General features: G+C 35.7%; 1 protein-coding gene across 1 annotated transcript in view; it reads left to right on the top strand.

The window, feature by feature from the left end:
* Positions 1 to 27,661, top strand: part of Enpep (glutamyl aminopeptidase) — an 82,227-nt gene that overhangs the window by 3,883 nt on the left and 50,683 nt on the right. Inside the window, exons 2-6 of the mRNA XM_047567329.1 lie at positions 8,453 to 8,594; positions 10,633 to 10,764; positions 24,394 to 24,514; positions 26,903 to 27,057; positions 27,485 to 27,598. Coding sequence (XP_047423285.1) covers positions 8,453 to 8,594; positions 10,633 to 10,764; positions 24,394 to 24,514; positions 26,903 to 27,057; positions 27,485 to 27,598 — 664 coding nt within the window. The remainder of the gene's footprint in view (positions 1 to 8,452; positions 8,595 to 10,632; positions 10,765 to 24,393; positions 24,515 to 26,902; positions 27,058 to 27,484; positions 27,599 to 27,661) is intronic.

Raw genomic sequence — 27,661 nt, 5'->3', positions numbered from 1 at the left:
TGATGGACACATAGGTGGATTCCATGTTTTGGCTATTGTGACTAGAGCTTCCATGAATGCAGAAGTACAGATATCCCTTTGACATATCGATTTCATTTCCAAATTCTATTTTCTGACCTTTCTACCTTAACATAAAATTTAATTCTGGGGTTGAGTACAGGTTTGGAATATCAATGTGACAATCTCAATGCAAACTAAGCATGATTGCATTCAGTGCTAACCAAAATTACTTTATTTTTGCAAACACAACCAGGAATTTCACAAAGAGGAGACGAGAATCCAAGTTTCTTTTTCTTAAGATTAAGAGGTGGGAACAAAAGGTGGAGCCACTATAGAATTCCTTTGTAATAATATCCACATTGTCTTGCTGGGGACAGACTTATTGTATATGAGAGAGGATGAGAAACATGGAGTCACTTTTCCTTTCTGATCCACTTCTTCCAACTCTCTATTACTTAAGAGTCTGAGAAATACCACTTAAAAGAAATGTAACCTTTGGAATGTTTTCCTCGCCACATTCTTTTCCTCCCACTTTCACTCACTGTGTTATATAGGATTTCCTGTTGTTTTCTTCTCAAAAAGTTTCCCTCTGCTTAAATCTCCAAAGTATGCCTTCTCCCAAATGCTCAGCATTTCCTTCTCAGCATTTGGATTACTTTTCACAGCATTTCCCAATGTACATTCTATAGAGTTCTAGTTGTAAGGAATCTTAGTAGATATTACCAGAAAAGAATCAAGGGAGGGATTCTGTGGCCAAATCAACCAAAGCAATAATACTAAATGCACAATTTGGTTTGTTTTTTAATCACGGAACTTTTCAGAAACTTTTATCTGATGCTGTCTTTATGATTCTTTGACAAACTGCCCTATACACAGTTCTCCCACTATGACTGTGGATTCTTCTGTGGGATTCTTGAGAAGAGGCTGTGGTTCTCCTATTTCCTACCTAGCACACAGCACACAGCTGAAACATTATTGAATGACTACACCAGAACATTTTCATACAGGCCCCCACATGATTGATGTTCCCCACACATGCTGGGAGATGCTGCAAAGTCACAGCCCCTTTCCCATTAATGAGTTCAGCTTTCACCAGTGACATTTCTTCACTTAGTCAGGGCGGAACAGCACCCTTAGTTCCTTTTCTCTCCACCCCTTGGAATGGAAAAGCAGTTTGTCAAATCATTTTTTGACTTTGGAATGAAGTCTTCATACTTTTATGACTGAGAATCATTAGAATTGACAGAAAGTACAAGGAGAACTTAAAAGAGGAGCAGGTCATCTCTAGTTTGGGTTTTCAAGGTATCCTTCATAACACTGGGCAGATTTCAACTGAGTTTTGATAGAATGGGGTTTTAATAGGCAAAAGTAGAGGAGAAGATAAAAGCAGGTGAAAACGTAGGATGCCAAGTCAGAAACTCATCAAGGGGGTAGGAAAATTACTTTGTGGTCTTTCATTTTAAGAGGCTAGCTAGAGATAACTACGGGAAACCTATATAGAAGAAAAAGAAGGCTAGCTATGATTGGAATTGTGAAGGAAGAGTTAATTAGTAACTCTTTGGATGTAGATGGTGGAGGAAAAAGATAAATCAACATCTAAGTATATGGGAGATACTGTAAATAGATGAGGATCAATCAGATAATGGTTTTAGGATAGAGAAAGGACAGAGGGTAAAGTAGTCAAGATTTCCAGACCAATTGACTGTGGAGAAGGGCTAATGTTATGGATCTAGGATGCTGGAGGTATATGATCTGAGTGACAGATCTTGCCTTTAGTTGATATTTCAAATGGAAAAGAAAGAACTGGTTTAGGAAGGAAGGTCAAGTTCAGTGTTAGGCCTGTTGGGGGCCTGTTAGACATCTGAGAAGGAATGACTAGCTGGCATTTGGATAAATATGTCTGAAGCAAAAGGCTGAAGTTTGTAATGAGATTTAGGCACTGAGTGGAAACATCAGTGAGATGCTTATAGTAAAGTGTGTGTGGTGTGTGGTATATTCTCATATGCACAGAGGTATATACTCAAATGTGTGTAGTTTTGATCTTGAAATTTTAGTTATACTCAGCTTATTATGATATTCTTAGACTGATGTCAAGCTATCAATATGCCCATTATCCATAAACAATAAGATTTGGAGGGAAGTTTTGTTTACTTCTTTCAGGAGGCCTAGTAATTTCCTTTATTTTGGAAATGAGGAAATAAAAAGAAAATTTTACTTGACTTTGAATATCTTCTGCATAGAAAATCAAGAAATTGAAAATTAAATTATTAGCTGGTTTATTCAGACCACCTTAAAACTACACTGAGGTCTGAAATCTAGATGAGCCATCCTGCACTGACTGATGAGCACCCCCACACAATTCTGGAATGCTTCACTTAGTCTGCATAGACATTTGGTGTCAGAAACCCTTTGCTTAAGGATTTCACCTGAACTTTGCTATTTATTTTGCTGGTTCAAGTTATTAAGCTGCTGGACATAGCCTGAGAGTCTTCATTGGTAAAAGTGTTATGCCAGATGATTTATGAGATGATCAGGTAGTTTTTGTTTTTTAAAGTTGATTCAGAGAGAACTGAGCTGTGACTTGTGTCTCCTCCCTCGGCTTTCTCCAGAGTCACAGAGATCGAATGTGCTTTGAGAAGTCAGAGGGATGTTCTTCCCTTGGATGAATTAATAAACTACAAGGAATTATTTTTAATGTGCTAGGTCTAGCAAGTGACTTATTAATGTGGTACAGAGAGGCCCTTATGGAGAAGGGTTTAACCTCAACACATTGACCTGGCATGATAGCTTTCAGGACATATCCAAGAGTCACTTCCAAATGTATTGTGCTATTTGTCAGGTTTTTCCATTAATTTGCAACACAGTTCATTAGATTTTTAAAAAGAAGAAATTTTAATCACTGAATAAAACCTCCTCAGAGAAGTTGTGATCTAAAATTGCTTTATATTGCTATCTCATATACCTTGTTTTCAAGTTTGCATAATATTTTTTAAAATTTAGTTATGTTTATTAATTTTGACTATATTAAACAAAGGATTTCGAGTTATTCAGTCATCCATGAGAAAAATAACATTACCATTTTAAAAAATGGTTTCATTACCTATAGTATTTACATACAAAGTAATTTGTTCTAATACATATTCTACTCAAATGAATGTATTATAAATACTTTAGATTGTATGAAGTGCTATATCAGAAAGCATAGTTAGCTTTATAGATTTCTAGGAAATACAATGAAGTATGTCCTAACCCTACCATATAAATTTCAAGGGAGTTTAAAATATATTACTACCTATGATCTTCCCCCACTCCATCCCCCTAACCTTGTGAAGAGGCTAGACAGGCTCTGGTGACTAGGCTTTATAGCTTGAGAACACTAAAATTTGGAATGTTTTATGACTTGCTTAAAATCACACTTAAGGGATCAAAGTAAGATTAGAATTTAAAAATTTTTAGTTTTAGAAGAGGGCTTTACCCTCAAATCACCTGGTCCTGCATTTTAACAAAGGAAAAAAATACATATTTTGCAGCCCTGCTGGTTGATGAATGTCACTTTGCTTGCACCAATGTCAATCCAGGTCATTGTTAAGGAGTTGGACTTGCTGTGATTTGCTGTGAAGGCCTCCGAGATGAGTCAACATACCACACAGAGCTGTCTTCAGCAGGTTCTGTCCCAGGTCCGTGAGCAAGCTCAGGAATACTCCAATCACAGAAGGCAGTTTTTGCCTACAATCAAGTAGAACCTCTTTTAAAGAGAGAACATTAAAGGACTGAGGAGCTGTCTCTCTTCTGGGTTCTTAGGAGTTTATCTAGCATCTAGCAGAGGGCAAAAGAGAGTATTTGGAAATCTGCCCAATGGCTATTGTTTGGAAAATGATCTACCCACTCCTTACCTTCACTCCCACGAGAAGTTTCCACCCTTTCCCAAGTTAGTTAGCTGGCTTATTTCTAAGGTGTGACTAACCTGAAGCATTTTTGCAGGGAGTGACTTTTCCTTTTCATCTGCTTCTAGAAAAAAAAATCAGATGCTAGAAGAATTCAGAAGAAAAAGACAACTGACTTATCATAGGGTTGGACCTTGGTGTATCATTTTATAAAACTTAACATTCTAGTAAAATGTTCAAGCTTATATTCTGAGGTATTTGCAAAAAAAAAAAAATTATAATCTATAAGGTGTTAGGAACAGTTTACTAAACTGTTAACACCACACAACTTTTCAGTAATTATTCTACTGCAGAATAGATGCTTAGTCAAGGCTTTTTTTTTAACTTTTATTTTGAAATAGTTTCAAACTGACAGAAAACTTATAAGATCAGTATATGAACTCCTAGAAATAATTTACCCAGATTCAGCAATCATTTACATGTTATCCTTTTCTTCTCTTTCTCTTTCCATCTCCCCTTCTTCCTCCACTTTCCTTTCTTTGTTCCTTCCCTTCCTTCCTCCCTTTTCTCCTCTCTCTCTCTCTCCCTCTCTCTCTCTGGCTCCCCACCCCTAACCTTTGGAGACTACATTGAGAGCTGTTTCCCTTTACCTCTTAATATACGGTGTATTTCTTAAGCACAGTGACATCCTCTAACATAATCATAGTACAGTTGTCAAAATCAGGAAATTTAACATTGATACAATACAATGATCTAATCCATGACTCATAATCAAATTTCCTCAATTAACCCAATTATGTTCCTATTGATTTTTTTTTTTTCTGGTCCAGTATCCAGCCTTGATTCATGTGTTGCATTTAGCATCATGCCTGTTTGTACTCCTTGAAACCAGGATAGTCCCTTAGTCCTTCTTTATCTTTCTCACTGTCAATATTTTTGAAGAGTATAGACATTGTTTTGAGAATGCACCTCAATTTTAGATTGTCCAACTCTTATGATTTCAAAATGCCAGTTAAGCACATCAGGAATATCACCGAAGCGACACTGTATTCCTCTCAGGAAATCGCATCAGGAGACACATCCTGTTGGTTTGTACTGTTATTTGTGATGCTACCTTTAATCACTTGCTCGAGGTAGAATCCGACGGGTTTTTCTGTTGTAAAGTGACAGTTCCTCTTCAATAAGTAATTTTCTGAAGATTCTTTGAAACTATGCAAATATCCCTCATCAAATGTTTATCCACTTGTTTGGGCTTCCACTAATGATTATTTCTTCTTCTTCCTCCTCCTTCTCCTCCTTCTTTTTCTGTCTTCTTCTTCATCTTCTGTGTGTATGTAGGTGTGAGTGTATGTGTGTGTGTGTGTGTGTGTGTGTGTGTGTGTGTGAATGTGTGTTTACTGGTGCATTGTAGTTGTACATAATTGTGGAATTTGTTGTTACATATCTGTACATGCACACAATATAACAATATAATTTGGCTAGTATCACTCCCTAGTATTTCCCCTATCCTTCCTTACCCCCAGGTCCCTTTACTGATCTCCCTTTCTGTTTCTTTTTCCTCTCCAGTTTCCACATATGAAAGAAAGCATATAATCCTTGACCTTCTGAGTTTGACTTATTTCACTATAAATTACATAATTTCATTTTTCATTATGGCTGAATAAAACTCCATTTTGTATATATATCACATTTTCTTTATTCATTCATCCGTTGATGGACACCTACACTGGTTCCATAGTTTAGCTATTGTGAATTGTTCTACTATAAACATGGGATGCATTGTCACTATAGTATGATGACTTGACTTCTTCAGGGTAAATACCAAGGAGTGGTATAGTGTGTCATATGGTGGTTCCATGCCTAGTCTTTTGAACTTCCACACTGATTTCCATAGGGGTTGTACTAATTTACAATCCCTAAACAGTGTAAAAGTGCTCCTTTTTCTCCATATCCTCACCAGCATTTTATTCTTGTTTGTATTTTTGATGACTGCCATTCTGTCTGGAGTGAGATGAAATTTACCACTGATGATTTTGAAAGTCCATTATTCATACTAAAATTATTGGTTTGCAAGCTAAGAAAGAGCTTTCCCTCCTCCCCTATTTATTTATTTGTTTTAAAAATCAGTTAGGATTCATGGATTTGTATTTTAATTAAGGGCTATAATTCCATTATTTATTTTGATGTTCCAGTTTCCCCAAGTTTGTCCAGTGGTGCTCACGTCAAGCAGGCTCTTGTGTCCTCTCAACTTGTTCCCATATGATTCTTTGAATACTTCCTGACTTTTTGGCACAGTAAGATATTCCAAGATCATCTTGGAATTTTCCTGACCCAGCCCCAGAATAAGCCATTTCTCCAAGGAGTCCTGGTTTCTTTCAGTAGACAATGATATTTTAAAATCATCTGGGAATTAATTGTGCTCATAGCTTGTCATTGCTTCTAGTCTTGTTCAGCAGATAGAGCAAGGAAATATATGTATGTGTATTTCTATATCATCTGCTTTTTCTACCTGTATTTAAAGTCACTGAATTCACAATGAAACATGTAATTACAATTCAGTACGACAGAATGCATTTAGTCTTCCCTCTACAAGTATATAACTCCTTTACCCAACAGTGAGGAATCTACCTATCATTATCCTCTACTTTTCTTTCATTTTCCAAGCTTAGAAACTGAAGAAGGGTGTTTCCAAATTGCTAACACATACCATTGCAAAAATACAAGCATACTTCATAGTATTCAACATTTATTACACTTTTTATATAAAATTTATATGCATTGAAATGTATAAATCTAATGATCACAATTCAAATTGACAAATATGCCCATCTTTATTATCCATATCTCTATAATGAAAACAAAGTTGTTCAGCCATCTGAAAATGTCCCTTCTTTTAGTCAACACTTTCCTGAAAGATGGCCAGTTTTCTGATTTTGTTTATTTTTAGTACAGATTAGTTTTCTTGGTCAAGTTTTTAACAAATAATTTTTTATATCCAGATAGTTTTTGAAAAAAAAATAAAATGTTATAATTTCTCCCTGATGGATATTGACCCATAGCATATTACTTTTTAGTTAAATTAATGTATGTAATAAATCCTTGAACCAAAATTAAATGCAGACTGTTCCCATGGCCTATTCTCCTCATATGACTGCACGAGATTCTTCTTTTGTCCCAATTGTTTGATTTACTGGGTTTCAGATGACTACCTTTCAGTTCCTCAACTATACCAAGCTCTTTTTTACTGGAGGGACTTTACACTTGCTGTTCACTGAACTAGAATACATTTTCCTTACTTTTCATTTGCCTGACTTTTTGTGAGAGCTCACCTGTGATTATCCTACCTGAAGTTTCTCATCATTTTTCCTCTCTGCCATCTCTCCTGGTTTGTTCCTGTATAACTCTCTTTGCTCTTCTAAATTACTGACTTACTTGGGTGTTTATTGTCTATTATCTCATGAGATATAAGGTACCTTATCTACATAGTCTTTGTTGTTTCCTCAGCACCTAAAATAATGTCTGTGCATATATGTAGGGACAATACCTATTTGTGGAACAAATGAATGATAACTTAGCTTGATTTTCTTCATGATATGCCTTCTTTAGTTTCTGGAATCTTGAAGAACAAAATATTTTCCTTTCACAAATTCTTAATGAATATAAATCAACATTATTTTACTTTTCCTTTCTTTTATACTTTTTACTTTGTTTAGTTTTCCAATGAGTAAATATACAACACTATTGTCTAACTGTAATATGTTTACATGTATAAAATGTATGTTTAACTGATTTTTGACAAAAATTATTCAGCAAAAATATTTTCATTTTGAAATTCTAGAAATATTAAACATTGACATTTTAGTGAACACAAGTAAATGCCTAGAGTCACAAGAGAATGCTGCTATCTCTTTTCAAAATTGGGCTTTTAAAATTAAAAAAAAAAAAATTGCTGGAGATTGAACTCACGGCCTTACTCATACTAAGCACCTATCTACCACTAAACTAAATCCCTGGATTTGTTTTAAACCAGACCAAAGTTTACTTTACCTGGAGGTTTGCTCAGTACTTCCTCTGCATGAAAATGAAACTGGAGTTCTGTCTGTGGTGTAACATAAATACCAGAGAATGTGCCTTTTGGGACAGGAGTTAGAGATGCTGGAAGATACCCCTCTGTTCTTTGACAGAACACAGCTGCTCAGAGCTAGAAATAAGCCTTTGAGTTTAGCTTTGTGTTTATCTCCTGTTGTTCAATGACTTTGGAGTAGAGAGAGTCATAATTCATAATTATACTTTATTTTAGCTATTAAACACATTTGTAATCATGGCATGAAAATGCATAAATATTCAAATAAAATATATAAAGTTGTTTGTCACAGGATTTTCACTTATTTGCTAATCTAAAAATTCCAGGAGAGACTTTGATGGTTATTTGATAGTTTCCTAGATGGAACCTCGTGTTAAGAAATGTAATAGTTATACTCACTTAGTTCATTTTTTTGTATAGGAATAGGAACATAGGGTCTGTAAGAAGAGGCAGCATGCATTCTGTCTGTGTGTTTGTTTCTAAGGAGCATAGCGGCCACTGACCATGAACCAACAGATGCCAGGAAATCCTTCCCATGTTTTGATGAGCCCAACAAAAAAGCAACTTACACCATATCCATCATCCACCTCAAAGAATATGGTGCACTTTCAAATATGCCTGTGGAGGTGAGTATTTCCTAATGTTCTGTTTATGCAGATGGCCTGTGTATAATATCAGCTAAAATACCTGGTTTGCTATGGAAAAGAACTCATTAAATTCTAGAACTAAATGAACACTAATTGTTTATTTAGAAGATTGAGACTACATTTTAACAGTCTCTTTTGCTTTGAGTTCTAGAAGTCACAGTCCAGTAATAAAGTCACTTTGTTGTTTCTGTGCAGGACAGAAAACAATAGACACCCATTGGCTGGAGCTTTGCTTAACTCACAAAATCCCCTAATCATGATGAATTCATTACAAACTAATGAAATTACAGACTTAGAATATTCCAGGGCCTTTTCAGTAGTTTTACTTTTCAGCTGAATATGAACTCAGTTTTTAAAAATAGATAAAACTACTGTGAAAAATCCTTCCCTAAGTACTGGGTTGTAGAAGCCAACTCCAGGGAAGACCATGCTCATAGATTTTTCTGGAGCACAGGAAGTGTTTGTCAAATGTTGGATAAAAAGCAGGCTACACTAATTTCTGCCTGTGTAATCATTAATTAACAGAACACTCTTTCCTCTGTTATTGTTCCTCATGTCTATAATGGGTAATGTAGTTAACTAGAATATCATTACCTCAAAGTTGAAGTTCATCATACTTTATATGTTTGACATGTAAAAGGGTAGGTCTCATCTTCAGGTGTAATTATCATTTATTTATTACTAGAAGGACACTGAGGCTGAAATTATACCTCCTATCTTTCTGATTCTCTGCTTGAGAATGTCACACTGAAATTCTTCTCTTTTGATAATAAAATATTCCTTGAAAAGGCAAAAACAAAACAAAAATGTCAGAGGGTTAAAATGTAAACTCTCATCATCCAACCATGCCTCAGTGTGAACTAGTTTCTAAACTTGATTTCTTCTGGTATCAGGCACATGAGAAGTTAAGTTTTAGTTGGAGAAGAAAGAGGAAAGAATAAAATTAAAGTGTGTCACATTGACCCAGAAGATTGGTTCAGGGTACAGTGCCATCAGAATGTCTTGGCATGAATGAAGGAAGTGAAGGTGGGGAAAGAAAACAAACTTACCAGTCTCACTCCTGGTCTCCCCACATTACCTGCTCACATTTTCCATTTCACAGAGTTATACTTCTGCACTTCTTCTGGATCCAGGTAATAGAATTGGAAAAAGGAGAATTTTCGGGTCATTAGAAGATCAAAACTAATACTATTTGTCTTTCAATGTGGAGTAACTACCTAACTGGAGCCCCAACACTTTTATATAAGGACATACACATAACGTCAATCATGTATCAATTTTAGTTCAGCCTCCCTCATTTAATGTCTTGTTAAAGTTTCCCACTTAGAGAGTAGCAACAAGAGGAAGTGGAAGCATTTAAACATGGTGCCAAGAAATGAGAAAGTTTTGGATTCATGATTGACAGGGAGGACAGTAGAGCTGGTGTGGGGAAAAAACAAAACAAAACAAAACAAAAATACCCCAGACACATGAGTAGTTTTGTCAAGCACTGGAATGCTTCTCTCTGTCCATGGTAACCAAGGCACTGCCTTAAGTGGCCATACCTTGGGTCTTTCCTGTAGATGACTAGACATGGCAAAGAGAAGCCACTGTTCTTTTATTCCTGATAGAGTGATTCCTCTGCTGCATGTAGTCAAGTCAGCAAATATTTACTAAGTTCTTTCTCCCTGAAAATGTTAAACAATAGTCTATTCTTCATTAACAGATCACAGCACACCCTAAAATATTATGGTGAGGAAAGTATGTTTAGTGTAGCAAGATAAACTCACGTCCAATTGACATCAAAGTCAAAATTTAATTTTTCCCTGAAAAACCCAGTACTGCATATAATTAACTCTTTCACAATACTTAAAATACTGTGGATTTTCCTTTAGTCTTTTCAACATCACCACAAAAATTTTTACTTCTGAGCTTTGACAGAGGACTTCCAACTAGAGAGAAGAGTTGGGGCCACCATTTTTTTGTCTTGATAGATTGATCTCTTGATAAATAAAAAAATGTCCTTTGTATTCTATAGAAAGAAGAGTCAGTAGATGATAAATGGATGCGAACAACTTTTCAGAAGTCTGTCCCCATGAGCACTTACCTGGTGTGCTTTGCTGTACATCAATTTACCTCCATAACGAAAATGTCAAACAGTGGAAAACCGGTGAGTTCCATTATATTTTAAATATATACCACCTGTGAATTTGTAATTACTTTTCTATATTTTTGAATAGTTGTTTGTTAGTTTTCTGCATACTAAACCAGAAAAGCCCATCAGACATCAGGGTCTGTTAGCTTGAAAATATATCAAGTAATATAGAAAAATGTTAGCTGAAAGGCCACAGACAAAAGTAAACAAACAGGAGAGACACAGATATGCATGGCCTTGAATTTTTTTAAGGGAAAATTCACAATGAACCAAAAGCTGGATCCCAAGTATACCAGCATAAATGTATTTAAATATCTTGGCATATTCAATTTAATAAAATGACTGGGTACCAGTGGGTGAGGTCACAGGAAGAGAGACACCAAAGAGGCAGAGAGAGATGGGAGAGAGCCAAATGTCCTTCAAGTAACCAAGCACTGAGAAGTTACATGTAGAAATGAAGCCATTTCTATATGTGTGACTTAAAATAGGATAGCAAAGCTACAAACACACTTTTTCAAAGTGTGAGAAAATGTAAACAATCTATTTTTTTTAAGTGGGTACTTAGTTCAATAATTTCATTTTGAAAAAAATCAAATACTTTTACCCATTTTTTTCATTTTGGAGGCCCCCATTTTGCTTATGCTCTGAACACTTACTTCCTCTATAAAGCAAGTTAATCCAACTTTGTACCATCTGTTTTATATGTGTATACGAACTTATGAAAGTATTTGCAGTATTATTTAATAAGGAAGGACTCACTACCCCATTATACAGATGGGAAAACTGAGACTTGATGAGTTCAAATAATTTGTTCATGATGTGACAGGCAAGTGGCAGAGACTCAAATTCCACTGTTTCCCTGATGAGCCTTCTGAGACGTGATGTTCTGAAAGTATCTTACCTTTTCACCAGTTGTTGGAAGAGAAGAGATACGTCCTTTATTTCCCATGAAATTAGCTACTGGAGCTTTATTTTGGGCTAGGAGCGTGGACATTGACATATGGTGAACCTGGGTTTCCAATAGGGCTACCTATACTGTATCCACATTATAGTGAGCGGGGAACATCCAAAGACCTTTCAAAAGGGCTCCATATCGTGATAACTTACCATCTTTGTTTTTTCCTAGCCACATATGTTGCTTTTTTGTCACTTTCAGTCATAGTGAAGGGCACTACCAGTGGCAATCAGATAATGTTAGATATGAAAAATAATTGGCATCAGAAAGAGGAAGTTGTTTTTTTCTAGATTGAACTGAATGCAGTCAATACACTCCTCTTGTTAGAGACAGAATTGAGTACATCCATCAAGCTTTTTTTTCTTTCAGTCTCATTGCAAACACGTAATTTTGTCTGAAGGTGCTTTCCTCATAACCCACAATTCAATGGCATTGCTATCTTTTATGCTGTGCAGATGTTTCCCATACCAATTATTTAAAAATTACAATTACTTCTAGGCAGGTTTTTCCATTTTGGGTAGAAACACAGAGCCAAAGTAGAAAAGGGAAAAATTCTACTAATCATATAATTTTATAAATAAGAACAATGCAATCAGCCAATCAGCAGAGGATATTAAAGTTCTTTTCTATTTCTAATTTTTTTTTAAATTTTATTTTTATGGACTGCATTTTGATTCATTGTACACAAATGGGGTACAACTTTTCATTTCTGTGGTGGTCCATGATGTAGATTCATTCACACCTTTTTATAATCATATGTGTACATAGGGATAATGATGATTTCCACTGTATTGGAAAAAAATACAGTAGATCATCAATAAAGCATTTATATTGCACATACCATGCAGGCGTCACTGCACCATGCCAAACATAATGGGCTGGGTTCAAAAGAATATACGACATGCTCTCTGCTCTCAAAGATCTACAGTACAGTTTGAGAGACAAAATTAACTACATAAAGTATTTATGGGCCTTACAGATTAAAGTTATTTTCTAATAGTGACAATGAACTTGAATTTCCAATATCACTCTGAGCAAGGACATTTCCTTGTGAGGTGGCTCTACTAGTTGAGCTTTCAATCTCATAGGTCATTTGGACCTGTACCACTCAGTTAGCTGGGTTCTAAGGATGGATTTTGCATGAAGGATTTAGAGTGACATAATGGAAAATACAATTTGGCAAAAGATCCCCAAAAGTCCTGTAAGTAGTAAATATTCCTTAAACGATTCTATGAAAAGTGAGAGCATAGCATTCTGTCTTAAATCAGTGAAGCTTTTCATCATTTGGATGAGGAACAACGATAATATTGTCGTAATATATTACTTTCTGATTGTTTATTTAATAAGAGAGTAACAGAAGCCAAATTCCCTTTTGAAACTTCCCAGATGCTCTGAGTCAGAATTCCAAGAAAGTATAATGTAGAACTGAAGTCAGTACGTGCCCCTTGTCTAGTAGGTGCCCTTAACCTTGCCCTCTCTTCTACCTCCATCACCACCCCCTTTTTATTCAATGCTGGGGGTCAAAAACAGGGCCTCATGCATGCTAGGCAAGTGCTCTCACTGAACCACATTTTCAGTCTTCTACCCCTTCTAAACAAAGACAGGCAACCAGACTTTTCTCCCCTGCAAAAATCTGTAGGACTGTGACCTTCAAAAGTTGAATAAAACTTCAAGGGAGAAGTTTGAAACATATTGTGTGAATGTTAGTGCTTCACAGTAAATTCCTCTTCCTCGACCTTTGGGAGATTCTCCCCTGGCTCTCTACCCACTTGCTCTAAATTAAAATCTAATAGTTGACATCCCAGAACAAAATGCTACCAGTCTGATTTCCCATTTCAGAGAGAATTACAGGAAAATCAACCTACTTAAATCTACTGAAATATAACATCAGAGGAAACCACACCAGGTTCATAGACCTACATTTTTAGAGCTGAACAGACAACCTAAGACACACAAGTATATGAAAACAAGTAATATAAAAGAGAAAGTCTGAGGCAAATAGAAACACAGTAGAAGTTAATTGCAGTAATTGGAGAAACAAAAGATAATTTTTAAAAAGCTATAATAATTAACCTATAACCTTTAATTAGTATGCTTAAAGATGCAAGAAGATATGATCATCTTAAAAAAGACAAAAAGTGATGAGAAAACTATCAGAAATAGTAATTAGAGTTTAAAAACATGATTCTTAAAGCATGACCTTGGTCCCACCCCTGCCTTTGCCAGGAACCTGGTACTGATCAATTCATTCCAAAACCAGAGCCTAAGAAGCTCAAAACTTCATTCCTGCCCGCTGCTTTGTATCTTTATTGACTCCATACTGATGTTCACATTGTTGTAGTCCTGATATGTCTGGTGAGGCTCCCATTTTTATACCTTATCAATCATTTCTGAATATTAGGAGCAGAGGGAGTTCATCAAAGCATTAATTTTTACTATATCATCTTGACCTGAAGTCCATACATTACATTTTCTGTTAAAAAATAAGTTTAAAAAAGTTAAAAATGTAGCTGGATAATTGCTGTGTACACCATTTTTATTTTATTTTATTTATTTGGTACAGGGATTGAACCCAGGGGTACTTAACCACCGAGCAATATCCCCAGCCCTTTTTTATATTTTATTTAGAGATAGGATCTCACTAACTTGCTTAGGTTCTCCCTAAGTTGCTGAGGCTGACTTTAAACTTGTGATCCTCCTACCTTGGCCTCCAGAGCCACTGGGATTACAGGCATGTACCACCACACCCAGCATGTTCACCATTTTTAAAAAAAATTATATGAATCAAAGCACCATCCTTATCCACACAGCTTCTTACAGTATTGTTCTTGTATATTAAACTCTTGTTATTCAAAGTCAAATTATACTATGCTTAGGTATGTGAACCCTTCTGACAAAGGTCTGTGTTCCTTCTATTGTAGTTTGAAGGGGAGCATAGCAGGTATTGTGGAACTATGCTTTCTACAGAAAATATCTTCGTTGCTCATGAGAAAGATTGATTTCGAAAGTAAACTTTTGATTCTGCCTATTTCCTTTTTGAAAAACTAGTTTCATTACATTTTGATTAAATCCTGAAAAAAATAGAGTAACTTGAATAAGTACTTAGCTTTGTAACAATTAAGGTCAGTCACTGATGGAAGGATTTTTTTTAAACAAATCTATTATCAAGAAATTTATTCCTGTGGTCTTTTTCAGGTTTTATTGATTGGGTAAGGGTTTTAAAGTAAGTGAAATCACTGAATTCTATCCCCCCCAAAACCAACCAACCAACCTTAAACTGCACAAAGTATAAAAAGACTCTATGACTCTTTAGTTACACAAACTAACCCCTCAGTTATAGACAAACAATGTGATCCTGTTGTTCTTTCAGGAGTCATATCATGGGAGAAAACAAACATATTATTAACTTGATATTTTGTCTCACAGTGTCCAAACAAATTGGTTTTCTTTTTCAAATGGGTTTCAAATCCAGAACAATGTGGGCTTAAGTATATTTTTATGATTTTTTAAATTGTAGGTTTAATATACATATAGTATAGAAAGTTTGAAAGAAAATCAGGGAAAAAAAAGAAAAATTCCTCATGTTTCCACATATAAAATCATTTTGAGTTATTTGGTTTATGATGCCTTCTCAGTATATTTGATCTATAGTAACTTTTCCAGAAATACATTTCCAAATAATCTGATTCAGGACAAGTTAAACAGCAAGGATGATTCTACTCCTGAGTAGCAACAATTTCTAATTTGGCCCTGCATTTCTTTGGGGAATTTGGCCCATGTCTTTTTTAAGGAGGGATGTGTGAAAGGAGCAATGACCTCATAGGAGATATTTCCACTCTAGTCAAATATTTCTCAGCTTTTATGAGCGGAGGAGGAAGGTGGGAAGAGAATGTTGGTTGGAATTATTTTCTATTTAATTAGGTTTATACTGTAACCATATTAACTCAGTAGATTATATTGTGCTTTCTTCCCCCAAAACTTTCCAGGATGATTCCTGAATACTTGTACCTAGAATTTCGTCCATGAGTGAATCCTTTCTTCTTGCTTATGTCTTCTTGCTTGTTTCCATTTTAATTTACAGTATGTCTGGATTAGAAAGATTAGTTGAGGGCTAACAGTATTGCAGTCCATGAATTTTTTAAAAGACTTTCTTTTTCAGGACGGTTTTAAATTTTATGCCATTGATTTTAATTTATGTATTTCCCTATTCGAAAAAGTCTTATTAGAAAAAATTTATTGTTTTGATACTCAAATATACTTTTAAATTTCCTTTGAGCAGGGTATGGTGGCACATCCCTATAATCCCAGGGGCTTGGGAGGCTGAGGTCAGAGGATTGCAAGTTCAATGCCAGCCAGCCTCAGCAACTTAGGGAGGCCTTAAGTAACTTAGCGAAACCCTGTCTCAAAATTAAAAAAAGTAAAAAGGGATGGGGATGTGGCTCAGTGGTTAGGTGCCCCTGGTTTCACTCCTTGGTAATGATGATGATGATGATAATAATAATAATAGTAAATAAAACTTTCTATGAGATAATTTTAGATTTACAAAGAATTGCAAAGATATAACAGATTTATACACTTAATTTCTTGTGATCTTAACATCTTATATAACATTTATTATACATTCATCAAAAGTAAGAAATTAATATTTGTACATTAAGTAGACAACAGCTTCTATATGGATTTCATCAGTTTTCCCACTATTGTGCTATGAGGCAACAGATGATAAATCCACATAGAATTTAGTCATGGTGTCTCCTTAATTTCCTCCAATCTATGACATTTTCTGTCTTTCCTTGGTTTATGACCTTGACACTTTTTGATTTTTTTGGTACCAGAGATTGAACCCAGGGGAGCTTACCCACTGAGCTATATCCCCAACCTCGCCCATTGTTTTTTTGAGACAGGTTCTCACTAAGTTGTTCAGGTTGGCCTTGAACTTGTCATCCTCCTTCTTCAACCTCCTGAGTCACGGGATTATAGGCATGAGCTGCCATGTCACTTTTTTTTTTTTTTTTTTTTTTTTTTTTTTTTTTTTTGGTACAAGGGATTGAACCCAGGGTGCTTACCCACTGAGTCACATCCCTAGCCTTTTTTATTTTTTATTTTGAGACAGGATCTCACTGAGTTGCTTAGGGCCTCCCTAAGTTGCTAAGACTGGCTTTGAGCTCATGATCCTCCTGCCTCAGCCTTTGGAGCCACTGGGATTACAGGCGTGCACAGACTTCAGTCTTCAACACTTTTTTTTTAAATTGACCATAACCTCAAGAATTTATTGTCTTCATAATAAAACAAAAGATGAGGCTGAGGATAGGATCATATGGCCCTTTCTCTTCTTATCTTCCTCTTAATGGCCAGTGTCCTCTCATGACTTTCCCTTCTCACACTGTGTCACTATATGAAGTTGGTGCTGGTCTCCTTCCTACAGAAGTCCAGGGACATGTTTAGGAATGTTCACCAAGTTTGTAGGAGCACTATGAACACAAAAAGTAATCCTGACACTTTTGAAAAGTTCTGGTCAAGTATTTTATAGGAAGTCTCAATTTGGGTTTCTGCAATGTTTTCTCAAGATTAGAGAAGGGTTTTGGATTTGGGAGAATACCTCAGAGGTGAGGGATCATTTATATCACATTGATTCAGAGAGTACATGAGATCAGCATTTCATTTTGGTGATGCTATCCAGTCATTTTCTCCACTGTAATTCACTATTCTTCTCTTCCATACTCCATTTGTTAGAAGCAATCACTAAGTAGAGTCTACATCTAAGTGAGTTATGTTCCACTTTCCAGAGGGAAGAGTAACAGAATTTATGGGTAATGTTATAAACACCACAGTGACTAATAAATATCTAGAAGGAAGTAATTAAAGGCTATGTGAACATCCTATTATTCTAAAGTTTTGACCTCTCTCTGAAGCATTCATCAGCAGATCTTGTCAGTTTCAATTACTCTTATGGTATTCTAATGGTGATTTTCTGTTGCTCTCTGAGCTATTTTTGACATAGGTTCATTATGTTATTTTAAAAAGATATCTTTTCTTGTAACTTTGCCAAGCTTTCAGAATGAGTTTGATATCACATTTTAATTATTTTAAATTAACTTCTTTACTATGATGGTTATTTTAAATTAAGGATTATTCATCTTCCTTGAATGAATTTGTTTAATTTAGGAAGCCAGAGAAGATTGCTAATGATTTTTATTCCTTTTTTAAATTTGCAAAAATATAAAACAAATTAATGAGAATAACAGAAAATCATTTGAAGAAAGTTAGGTTTTCTAAATGTTCACTTTTGGTTTTTAAAAATTCAACTGCAATAATAATCTTCAACTGTCAAATTACTTGTTTGGACTGAAGTGAGCTGCCAGTTAATGATTTGTGAAACTTAAGTGACCACACTGGGTTCTTGAATTCTAATAGTATATCCTCACAGCTCAGATCTAAGCTGAACATATTTTGAGCCTGCACAGTGGGGAAAGGGGAGGCCTTAGTTGCCCAAACTTCAAGCCAAGGTTTTCATATTTATACTCATTTATCTGTGGGTAAGGGGCAACTCCAAATCTGGGAAGAACGCATCACATTGAAAAGGTAAAACATGAAGAAAAAAAAAGAAAAGACCTGGTATACTGGGTTATTGCTGTTCTTTTCACCCCTGTCCTCTGTTTCCCTGCCTACTGCTAGGATAACAAGAACATAAACTTACAAATATCAACATATAGAAGTCATGTTCAGTTATTACTACCAACTATGTGCCTTAAATATGCATTTATAGAAATAGAAACAACATGGATTCTTTTTCTCATCCCTGTGACCTCAGGATTGATAGTGACACAGAGGATTCTTTCATTTAGATTATTTTATAAGTCTTTATTGAGCTCCTACTATGTGCACAGGAAGATGCTAACCCATGAAGGGAGTGAAAAATGCTAAGATATCTGTCCTTCAATTGAGGGTGAACCAGGTGGCCACCACTGCTCAGTGCCACCCAGGTGTGTTTCCAGGTCTTTCCTTGTGGCATCAACTGTCTGAGTGCCAAGAAACTCACCTTGTTTTAGAGGTCCTGGGACATTTAAAGTAGCCTGTGTGTCTGGAGCAGTTCAGAGGAGACCCTGCAAAGGTGAACAGTGCTACTCCTGCTGAATGATCAGCAGTCGTTAAATCAGGCTGTTAGAGATAGGCAGGGTGGCCATGTACTTATCATCTGTGAAATATAAACAATAGAGAAGGTGTTATTAATTATGCTGGGACAAAAGGTATAGACAGATAAGCAACAGACGTAAATTACTGGACATTCCTGGGCAAACTTGAATACTAATTCACCCTTATCGGAAGATGATCAATAGAGATAGACAAAAACAATAAAGACAGGGTAACTTTCATCTAGTCTTTTAAAACAGTATAATCTCAATGTCTCTCCATTCTCTCGCCAATCTGTGATTACAGTAAAAACTCTGGTTTGGTTTTTCCTGGCTTTCAGCTTTTATTGCTAAAAACCTTTCCAAACAAGGTTCTTGCAAATCAAAAAGTTTTGGCTTCCATATTTATTGTGTGGGCACCAAGAACCTTTGGATGTCCAAAAGGTAAGTTTTGCCTTTTCACCCTCCATTCTGTGACCTTGCTGTTGGCAATGTGGATACCATGTGAGATCACTCCCATACAAGGAAGTGCAGACAAGAACATCACAGAGGCCAGCAATTCAGTGTGTTATCTTTAGTGATACTTTCACTGTTTATGGACATATAGACACATACAGACATTATGTGTCTAGTGCTGTGTTTGTAGTACCTTATTTAATCCTTGCAATATCTCTATGACATTGTTATCTCTGTTTTGCAGCTGGAAGAGTTAGGTTTCAGTCTGATGAGTAGAGAGGAAGGCAGTGTGATATAGAAAAATGAACCTTGGTCTGAATTCTAGTGTCCACATGCCTTGGACTTCATTTTCCCCATGAGTACAATGAGGAAGTTTATTTTATTTTATTTATTTATTTATTTATTTATTTATTTATTACCAGGGATTAAAACCAGGGGTGCTTAAACACTGAGTCACATCTCCAGACCTTTTACTTTTATTTTGAGGCGGGTCTCACTACATTGCTTAAGGCCTCTTTAAGTTGCTGAGGCTGCCTTAAACTTGTGATCCTCCTGCCTCACCCTCCCAAGGCACTGGGATTAACCGCGTGCACAACGAAACTTGAGAAGAAGTGCAGTTTTTAATCTCCTTCAAACCCTAAACATTTAAAGAGAGGTCTACAATAAATATCTAAACCCCTATGGTCAGTTGTGTGTTGGAATTCAGTTTTTGGATTTATGTAAAGTAATATGTTCAAATATTGTGTATTATTGTGTCACTGAAGTGGCATCTGGGGCAGTACCTTATAAGCACACAGGGATGTTTCTGCCTAGTTTTTAATAGCACAAAAATCTGAGGACTATTAAAAATAAATTCTCCTAGGGAAAGACAATAGAGGGAATTGGACATGACTTTCCTACGTTCATATATGAATACCTGACCACTGTAATGCCACAAAAATGAGAAGTTATACTCTATGTATGCATGATATGTCAACATACATTCTACTGTCATGTATAACTAAAAAGAACAAATAAAATTTTTAAAAATACTCCTATCAGTTCAGATAAGATGATACCACCATACTAATTTGATTAAAGACATCAAAAGCTTTTGATTTTCAGAGCTCTGGGTTTTAAAATCATGGCTAAATAATTGTGAACCTGTGAAAGAACTAAGTGAGCACTGGTGATATAAAATATTATGTTCTATTATCTTTAATAGGACCAGATTCATAGAATTGATGTGTAGCATGAAAGAGACATTGCATGGGAAATGCTTTTCACAGTACCTAAAAAAATTTAGGTGTAAATAAGACCATTAAGAAGTCATAATAGTTCCATTGCTAAGCCTTATACTTCATTTTGGTTGCAGAGACATAAATAATTATTGACTGTAAAGATGGCACATGGTCTCATTACATTGTTCTAAGAAAGGTTAACCTGATGGATCTCGTCAAGTCTCGCAAAGAGACATATAAAGGGAGTGAGAGCATTCAACCAGGATTCAGTCAGGACTCATGTCCCATCTCTGAAATTGCTGGACACATTTTAATGAATATTAAGAACTCTAAAAACCTACTTTATAATAAGCTGCAATATGATAAAGGAAAAGCACTACAGTAATGGTAAAGCCTCCCAAAAGAAGAATCAACTGAATGTAGACTTTAAAAAGCCCAGACTTTCAGCACTGACATTCATCCAATAGAATCAGTGTTTTGAGATACAGCGAGTAGTTTCTGGTGGAGGTCTATCCAGATAGTATAATTTGCTTAGGGAACTTACTCTTTTTTAAAAATTCAATTTATGCTTAAAAGTTAGGTCCTTAAAGCCTTATAAACTTACATTTATCTATGAAGTTTACAAACCTTATGTTTATATTTATATATAAAGCTTGCAAACTTTATATTTAAACTTTTATAAAGTTCTTAAATATTGAAGGCATGTGTGAACTAGATTCAATTATTATTGAAATGTGATGACAATTCAGAGGTAGTTTACTGTACTTTGTCCTGAACAGAATGCTAAGACTTAGCAGATGATAGAGAGTGAACCATCTTCACCAAGGGCCAGAAGGACAGGGAGATGTGGATGGAGCTTATGTTGAAGACAAGGTCAGAGAGCAGGAAAAGCACATGGAGGGGGAGCAAAAGTGTGGGCAGAGGAGGGCAGATGCTTTCTAAATTCCCAAATCCAGAATCACAGAGGTTCTGTAGTTAAGTTCACACACACACACACACACACACACACACACACACACACTATTTGGGAGCTTCAAATGACAGACAATGTTGGCTCATTACAAAATTAATAGGCCATATCTATATAACCTGTGATTGTGCAACTCAGTTGATCAAACAGTGATCATAAAGTATGATCTATAGCTTTGCTTTGAAGGGTCATAGATCACAGATAATCTGCAGACTGTCTTGGCTGCAAAGACAGAACATTCTTCTGTGGGGCAGGGTTTCTCAGAAACAGAAGAGAAAGGAACTGCTTTGATTTGGATTGACTATACATTGATATCTTATTTCTGCTGCTGTCACCAGCAATACAAAGAAATATGGAGGAAGAAAAAGTAGATTTATTGTTTCAGAAGCATATTGCTTCAAAGGAGCCCATGTACCAGCATGGGAAATGAGGAAATGTGAGCTCTAAGAACACATGGGGTCTCTCTCCTCCCACTGCTTTGCCTATGACAGGAAGCCTCACGGTTGCCTGTTCCTTCTCTTTCTCAGCCCTCTTGAACTCCCCATCATGTGCACAACACAGAAGCACATAGTGTGTGGACAGTGGTGGAATGAATCAAGAGGACCTGCTACCTACTTATGTGTTTAATGGCAGAGAATAAATATGGCAGAAAATCTGAAAAAGTTTGATCACACTGATTGATTCACAGAGGAAAGATTCTGAGACTCTCATGGACAATGGCAATCCTGTGTGAGCACATTGGTTTTAGTTTCATATGGTCAGTTTCCTTGTTACCTTTGCTCCATTCAGTGAGCACCAACTGGATCCTTAGTTTCATATAACTGCTAGGAAAATTCATGTCACTACTCACCAAAAGGACAGAAGGGCAGGGAGAAAAATGGGTTATCTCATCATTTTTGTCAAGTTAAAAAAAAAAAAAAAAAAAAAACCTAGGTGTCCTTCAACAGATGAATGGATAAAAAAATGTGATACACACACGCACACACACACACACACACACACACACAATGAAATATTACTCAGCTAAAGAAGAATGAAATCATGGAATTTTCTGGTAAATGAATGGAGTTGGAGAATATCTTGCTAAAGCAAAATAAGCCAAACCCCAAAAACCAAAGGTTTTCGAATGTTTTTTCTGATATGTGGAAGCTAATTTGCAGTAGGGTTGGGGATTAGGGAAGAATAGAGTTACTTTAGATTAGGTCGAGGGAGTGAAGGGAGGGGAAGGGATATGGGGGTAGGAAGGACAGTAGAGTGAAACAAACATTATTACCTCATGTACATGTATGATTGCATAACCGATGTGATCCTACAATATGTACAATCAGAAAAATGAGAAATTATACTCCATTTATGTATGATTTATTAAAATGCATAAATGCATTCTACTGTCATGTATAACTAATTAGAACAAATTTTTAAAATTAAAAAAAAAAAATCAAGGAATGTTGGGATGAACATTGAATTAGTTGTGTTGTCCTTGGAGGTAAAGATGAGCATATATTTATTTTTCCAAATAAAGGGAGAATGTCACCTGGTGCATGTGAGAGTTGTGAGTCAGTGCTGATAATTTAAGGGATGCCTTTTCAGAATTTGTCCTTTATATTATCGGATCTTTCCACTGTTCTTCACTGCTGGGAAAAGATGGCTAATGATGTGTGCTGACATGAATAGCAAAACCAGCAATGCTCTATAAATAGTAAAAGAAAAGAGTAGGCATGATTTCTTTTATTTTTTAAATTCTTTTGCTAAATCTTGAGTCATCTGGTCTGGTTAGGTCAATGGTCTTGAACTTACTAAATGTATCTTTTGCTTTCCCTGAGGATTTTCAATCAGGTCTTGGGGTTAGCATGCATATTTCACTTGAATTTCTCACAAACTTTCAACCAACTCTAGCTTTCTGAAACACCTTTTTCTTTTTTGCATACTGAGAAGCACTGAACACCTGTGATATTCTTGTAGCTAAACCTAGTGTCTGGGAACCACATCTACTTGCATAACATTATGTTTAAGAGAATTGTTGATTTTTTAAAATGATACAAATTTAGAGTTGGGGGGGGGGAATATGCTTGGTTTGACTGGCAAATTATGTCACGGCATTAAGAAATAATATCCTAGCAACTTACAGATTTGATGTAGCTTATGAAGATGACTTTCAGGAAATTTTGGATCATTATATTTTAGACTCTGGGAATAGAATAGTTGAAATAAAGGAAAGATGATCTAGAAAAGCAGGATAGCATAGCACAAGCAGAAACATGTATTCAAGGGCTCATTAGATGAGAATAAAAATCACATGAATTCATTTCCTCAAAGACAAACAGCACACATGCAGAGAAAAGCAGAGACAGAAGACAGATGAGTGGGTGGGTTGAGGGATAAATAGATGCATAAAATCTAAGAAGAAAATATATTATAGATAGAAAGAGTAGTAACATCTTTTAATGTCTGAACACTGTGCCAGCCAATCATTGCATCTTACACTTTTTTTTTTTTTTATTTTGGTACCAGGTAACCACTGAGCCACATCCCTAACCCCTTTTGTATTTTATTAGAGACAGGGTCTCGCTGAGTTGTTTAAGGCCTCCCGAAGTTGCTGAGTCTGGCTTTGAACTCCCAATCCTCATGCTTCAGCCTGCAGAGCCACTGTGGTTATAGTCATGTGCCACTGGCATGTCATGTCTTACACTATTTGCAGTCACTAAAGTCGCTCAGTGAGTGATGCGATTACGTGAACCTTTTACCAGGTCAAGTGATTTGTCCACAATCACACATCCAGTATAAAACAGAACTGGGGTTCAAATTAGATTTATCTGACTCCAAAGCCCTTCTTCTTTTGACTATATTACATGTTATAGTTTGTGTTTTATCAAATGCATGATTTTCACTGAATTTCTTTTTGTATTTTATTAGCTCACTGTTTACGTCCAGCCAGAGCAAAAGCACACAGCTGACTATGCTGCGAACATAACTAAAGTTGTATTTGATTATTTTGAAGAATACTTTGGTATCAATTATTCTCTTCCTAAATTAGGTGAGTATTATTTTTTTCTATTGTTAATATTGCCCTTGTTTTCACCTGAGTTGATTTATTGCATCTAGTTAACTGCCATCCCTAAGTCTTTCTTATAGACATATCATATGTGTGTGATGCTTATGAGATGTTGAGAGGTCCATTCTGGATTCTTCTAAGAATAATGTATATATTGTGTCCTGATCTATGTACAGTGTTTTATTCCCATACAAAAATGAAAGTATATGCACCCAGCTGCAGAGCTTATTAATGATGGAGCAGAAACAACAACCCAGATCAGCTAATTTAAACAAATGGTGCCCATCCCAATAGCATACATGCCTTCCCATCATCTGTGAGTTGGAAAAGAAAAGGAATGAATGATGTCGCAAGAGTCCCATGTGCTTCCAATCTCCCCATTGTTGTGCAAGATTAATTCTAGATTCTCCAGCAGTTAAAATGAAATGCTGGTTCTCCTTCCAGAAACACTTTTTTTTTCTTTTCTGATATGGAGGGAGGCATGTTTTCCTTTTAAAACAAAAGTAGGACCGTAATCAGAATAGTGTGGTTGTTACATTTCTATAAATAGCAGAAATACCTTATTAGTAAATGTGAATGGTATTGGCAGAACTTTAAATGTAGGACCTTAGAGATGCTTGTCGTGATGAGGTGAAAGCAGTAGAACAACCAACCAACAATTGCCTTCTTTGCTCCTCTGTCTGCCCTTCCTTTAATAAATCATCAATGCAAAACAACTCAAATGCCAAATTCCCTACATGAGAACAACTGTGACTGAGCAAGTTCATATTTTCTTTTCAATGGAAGCAGTTCCCATTTGTTTTTATTGCTTAACAGTGATTAGAGAAGGAGACAGAAAAGCAACTTTTCATCCAAATCAGAAGAATAATTAATAAAATATGAAGCACCTGAATTCAAAGGATTTTTTCCCCCTTTGTCTTACTTGTACTGCCCAGAGTAACCTGGGAAGTGGGACTTTCATGAATTTCTCTGGTTCTTCTCCTTTCTTCCTTCCTCTCTCCTGCTCCCTCTTCATGCTCTTTTATGAACATTTTTAACCCTTTCAGAATGAACTGTGTCACAGACTCTTTAGAAATAAGTTCTCCATTCATTACACTCCCAAAGTTAAATGTACTGGTGTTATTTAATTATAATTCCAATACTCACCAGACATGACATTACAAAAAAATTTTTATTCAGTGATTAGGGGCAAATTATGATTCACAACATTATGAAAGATATCAGCCCTTCATAGAGATACTTCTGCATCCCAGGGATATTCTTATAACAAAACAATCAAAACTAAAAGCAAAGAAAACTACTACTGTATCTTGACCTCCACTTAAGATATATTGCTTTTATGAAAAGCTTTATGCTTTAGGAATCTTTATTTTAACCAGAAATAAAGGACTTTTTTGTTTTTATTTTTTTAAGGATCTTTTTATTGGTGCATCATAGTTGTACATAAGAGTGAGATTCATTGTTCCATATCTGCACATGTATGCAATATAACAAGAAAGGGCTTTTCTTATATATTAAATAAAAATGCAATTTATTTCCACTTTTGTGCCTCATCAAAATTCTATGTAGTAAAAAAAATTACATGCTGACTATGGTTCATTAACTGGGGAAACTGTATTTTCCACTAATCAACTGTGCATTTTCTATTTGGGGATTTAGCCTAGAACTGCTCAATGCTGTCTTCTCCTGTCAGGTATTATGTCTATTATCAGCTTCAGCAAACATAAAGAATAGAAACTCTTCACAAAATCCAATACTTTAGACCTGGAAGGGAAGGAAGAGAGAATATAACCAATTTCATGATTCTCCATCTTATTTAATACATATAAGTAGATGGTAAGCTATTAGATTGGTGGAGAATCTGATGGACCTCAAACTGTGTAGAACTAAAGGAGAAAGGAAGCTTTGTATTCTCTAATATTCTGTATCCTATTTCTGTGCACTTAGCAGTTCTTTATTTCTCAGTCGAATTGAAGACTCTCTTCTCTTACTCTTTACAGCTTATCCCCAAAACAGATACTTTTCATAAACTAAATGAAAATCATGGGGGAAAAAACTAATATAAATGAAGTATGTACAGAGAGTAATAAAAGACATAAAATTGTAGAGGCCTTGAAAAAAGAAGTCATGAATATCCTTCTTTTTAGGGAAAAAAAAGAAAAAAAGACACATCGATGTCTGGAGCCAAAAGGAAGAGCTTCATGGAAATTTTAAGAGCAAAATGTTTGCACAAATGATAACTGTTTTTCACTCTAAGAAATTATTTTTAGACTTTTACAAAGCATTCATCCGAAGAACTTAATTTGGTTAGAAATGCTATGAACAAATGGAAAGTATGTATTTCTCACTGGACTCTTTCTTTTTCCACAGATAAAATTGCTATTCCAGATTTTGGCACTGGTGCCATGGAGAACTGGGGACTTGTCACTTACAGAGAAACAAACCTGCTTTACGACCCCGAGGAATCAGCCTCATCCAACCAACAAAGGGTGGCCACTGTGATTGCCCATGAACTTGTACATCAGGTGTGCATAGGATATTGGCATTGAGTCAACTTGCTTTTGAAACAGACTTAAGATCATAGGAATAATTCAAATTATCTATGAGTTAGCAAATAAAAAATAGCTTACTCAGAAAATCCTACATGAAAATCATTCTTCGTGCTAATATGTTATTTAACCATAAAGAAACTTTAAAACAATCATTTTGCCTTTAGTAAATACACAGTCCTTCCTATAAGTTTATATATTCTCAGTAATATCCAAATAAAAGTAATAAGGAGGATTTAATATCATTTAAATATTGAGATAAATAAAGCAAGAAATGAACTGCTTGCCACTTCTCTGTTACCGTGTCAAAATTTAGATGAATAAATAAATGTTTTGAAATTTTCTAGACTCCTCTACCATAGGAATAAGAATTGAACTCTATCTTTGATGCTTATCATTTCAGTGGTTTGGAAATATTGTGACCATGGACTGGTGGGAAGACTTGTGGCTAAATGAAGGATTTGCTTCTTTCTTTGAATTCCTGGGAGTAGACTATGCAGAAAAAGAGTGGCAAATGGTGAGCCCTGAGCACATGCATCCTAGATTTCTTATTTTAGTCATATGAAGCGAAATAATGGGC

Source organism: Sciurus carolinensis, chromosome 10, assembly GCF_902686445.1.
Source record: "Sciurus carolinensis chromosome 10, mSciCar1.2, whole genome shotgun sequence".
Classification (NCBI taxonomy): domain Eukaryota; kingdom Metazoa; phylum Chordata; class Mammalia; order Rodentia; family Sciuridae; genus Sciurus; species Sciurus carolinensis.
This window is presented reverse-complemented; position numbering and strand designations above follow the sequence as displayed.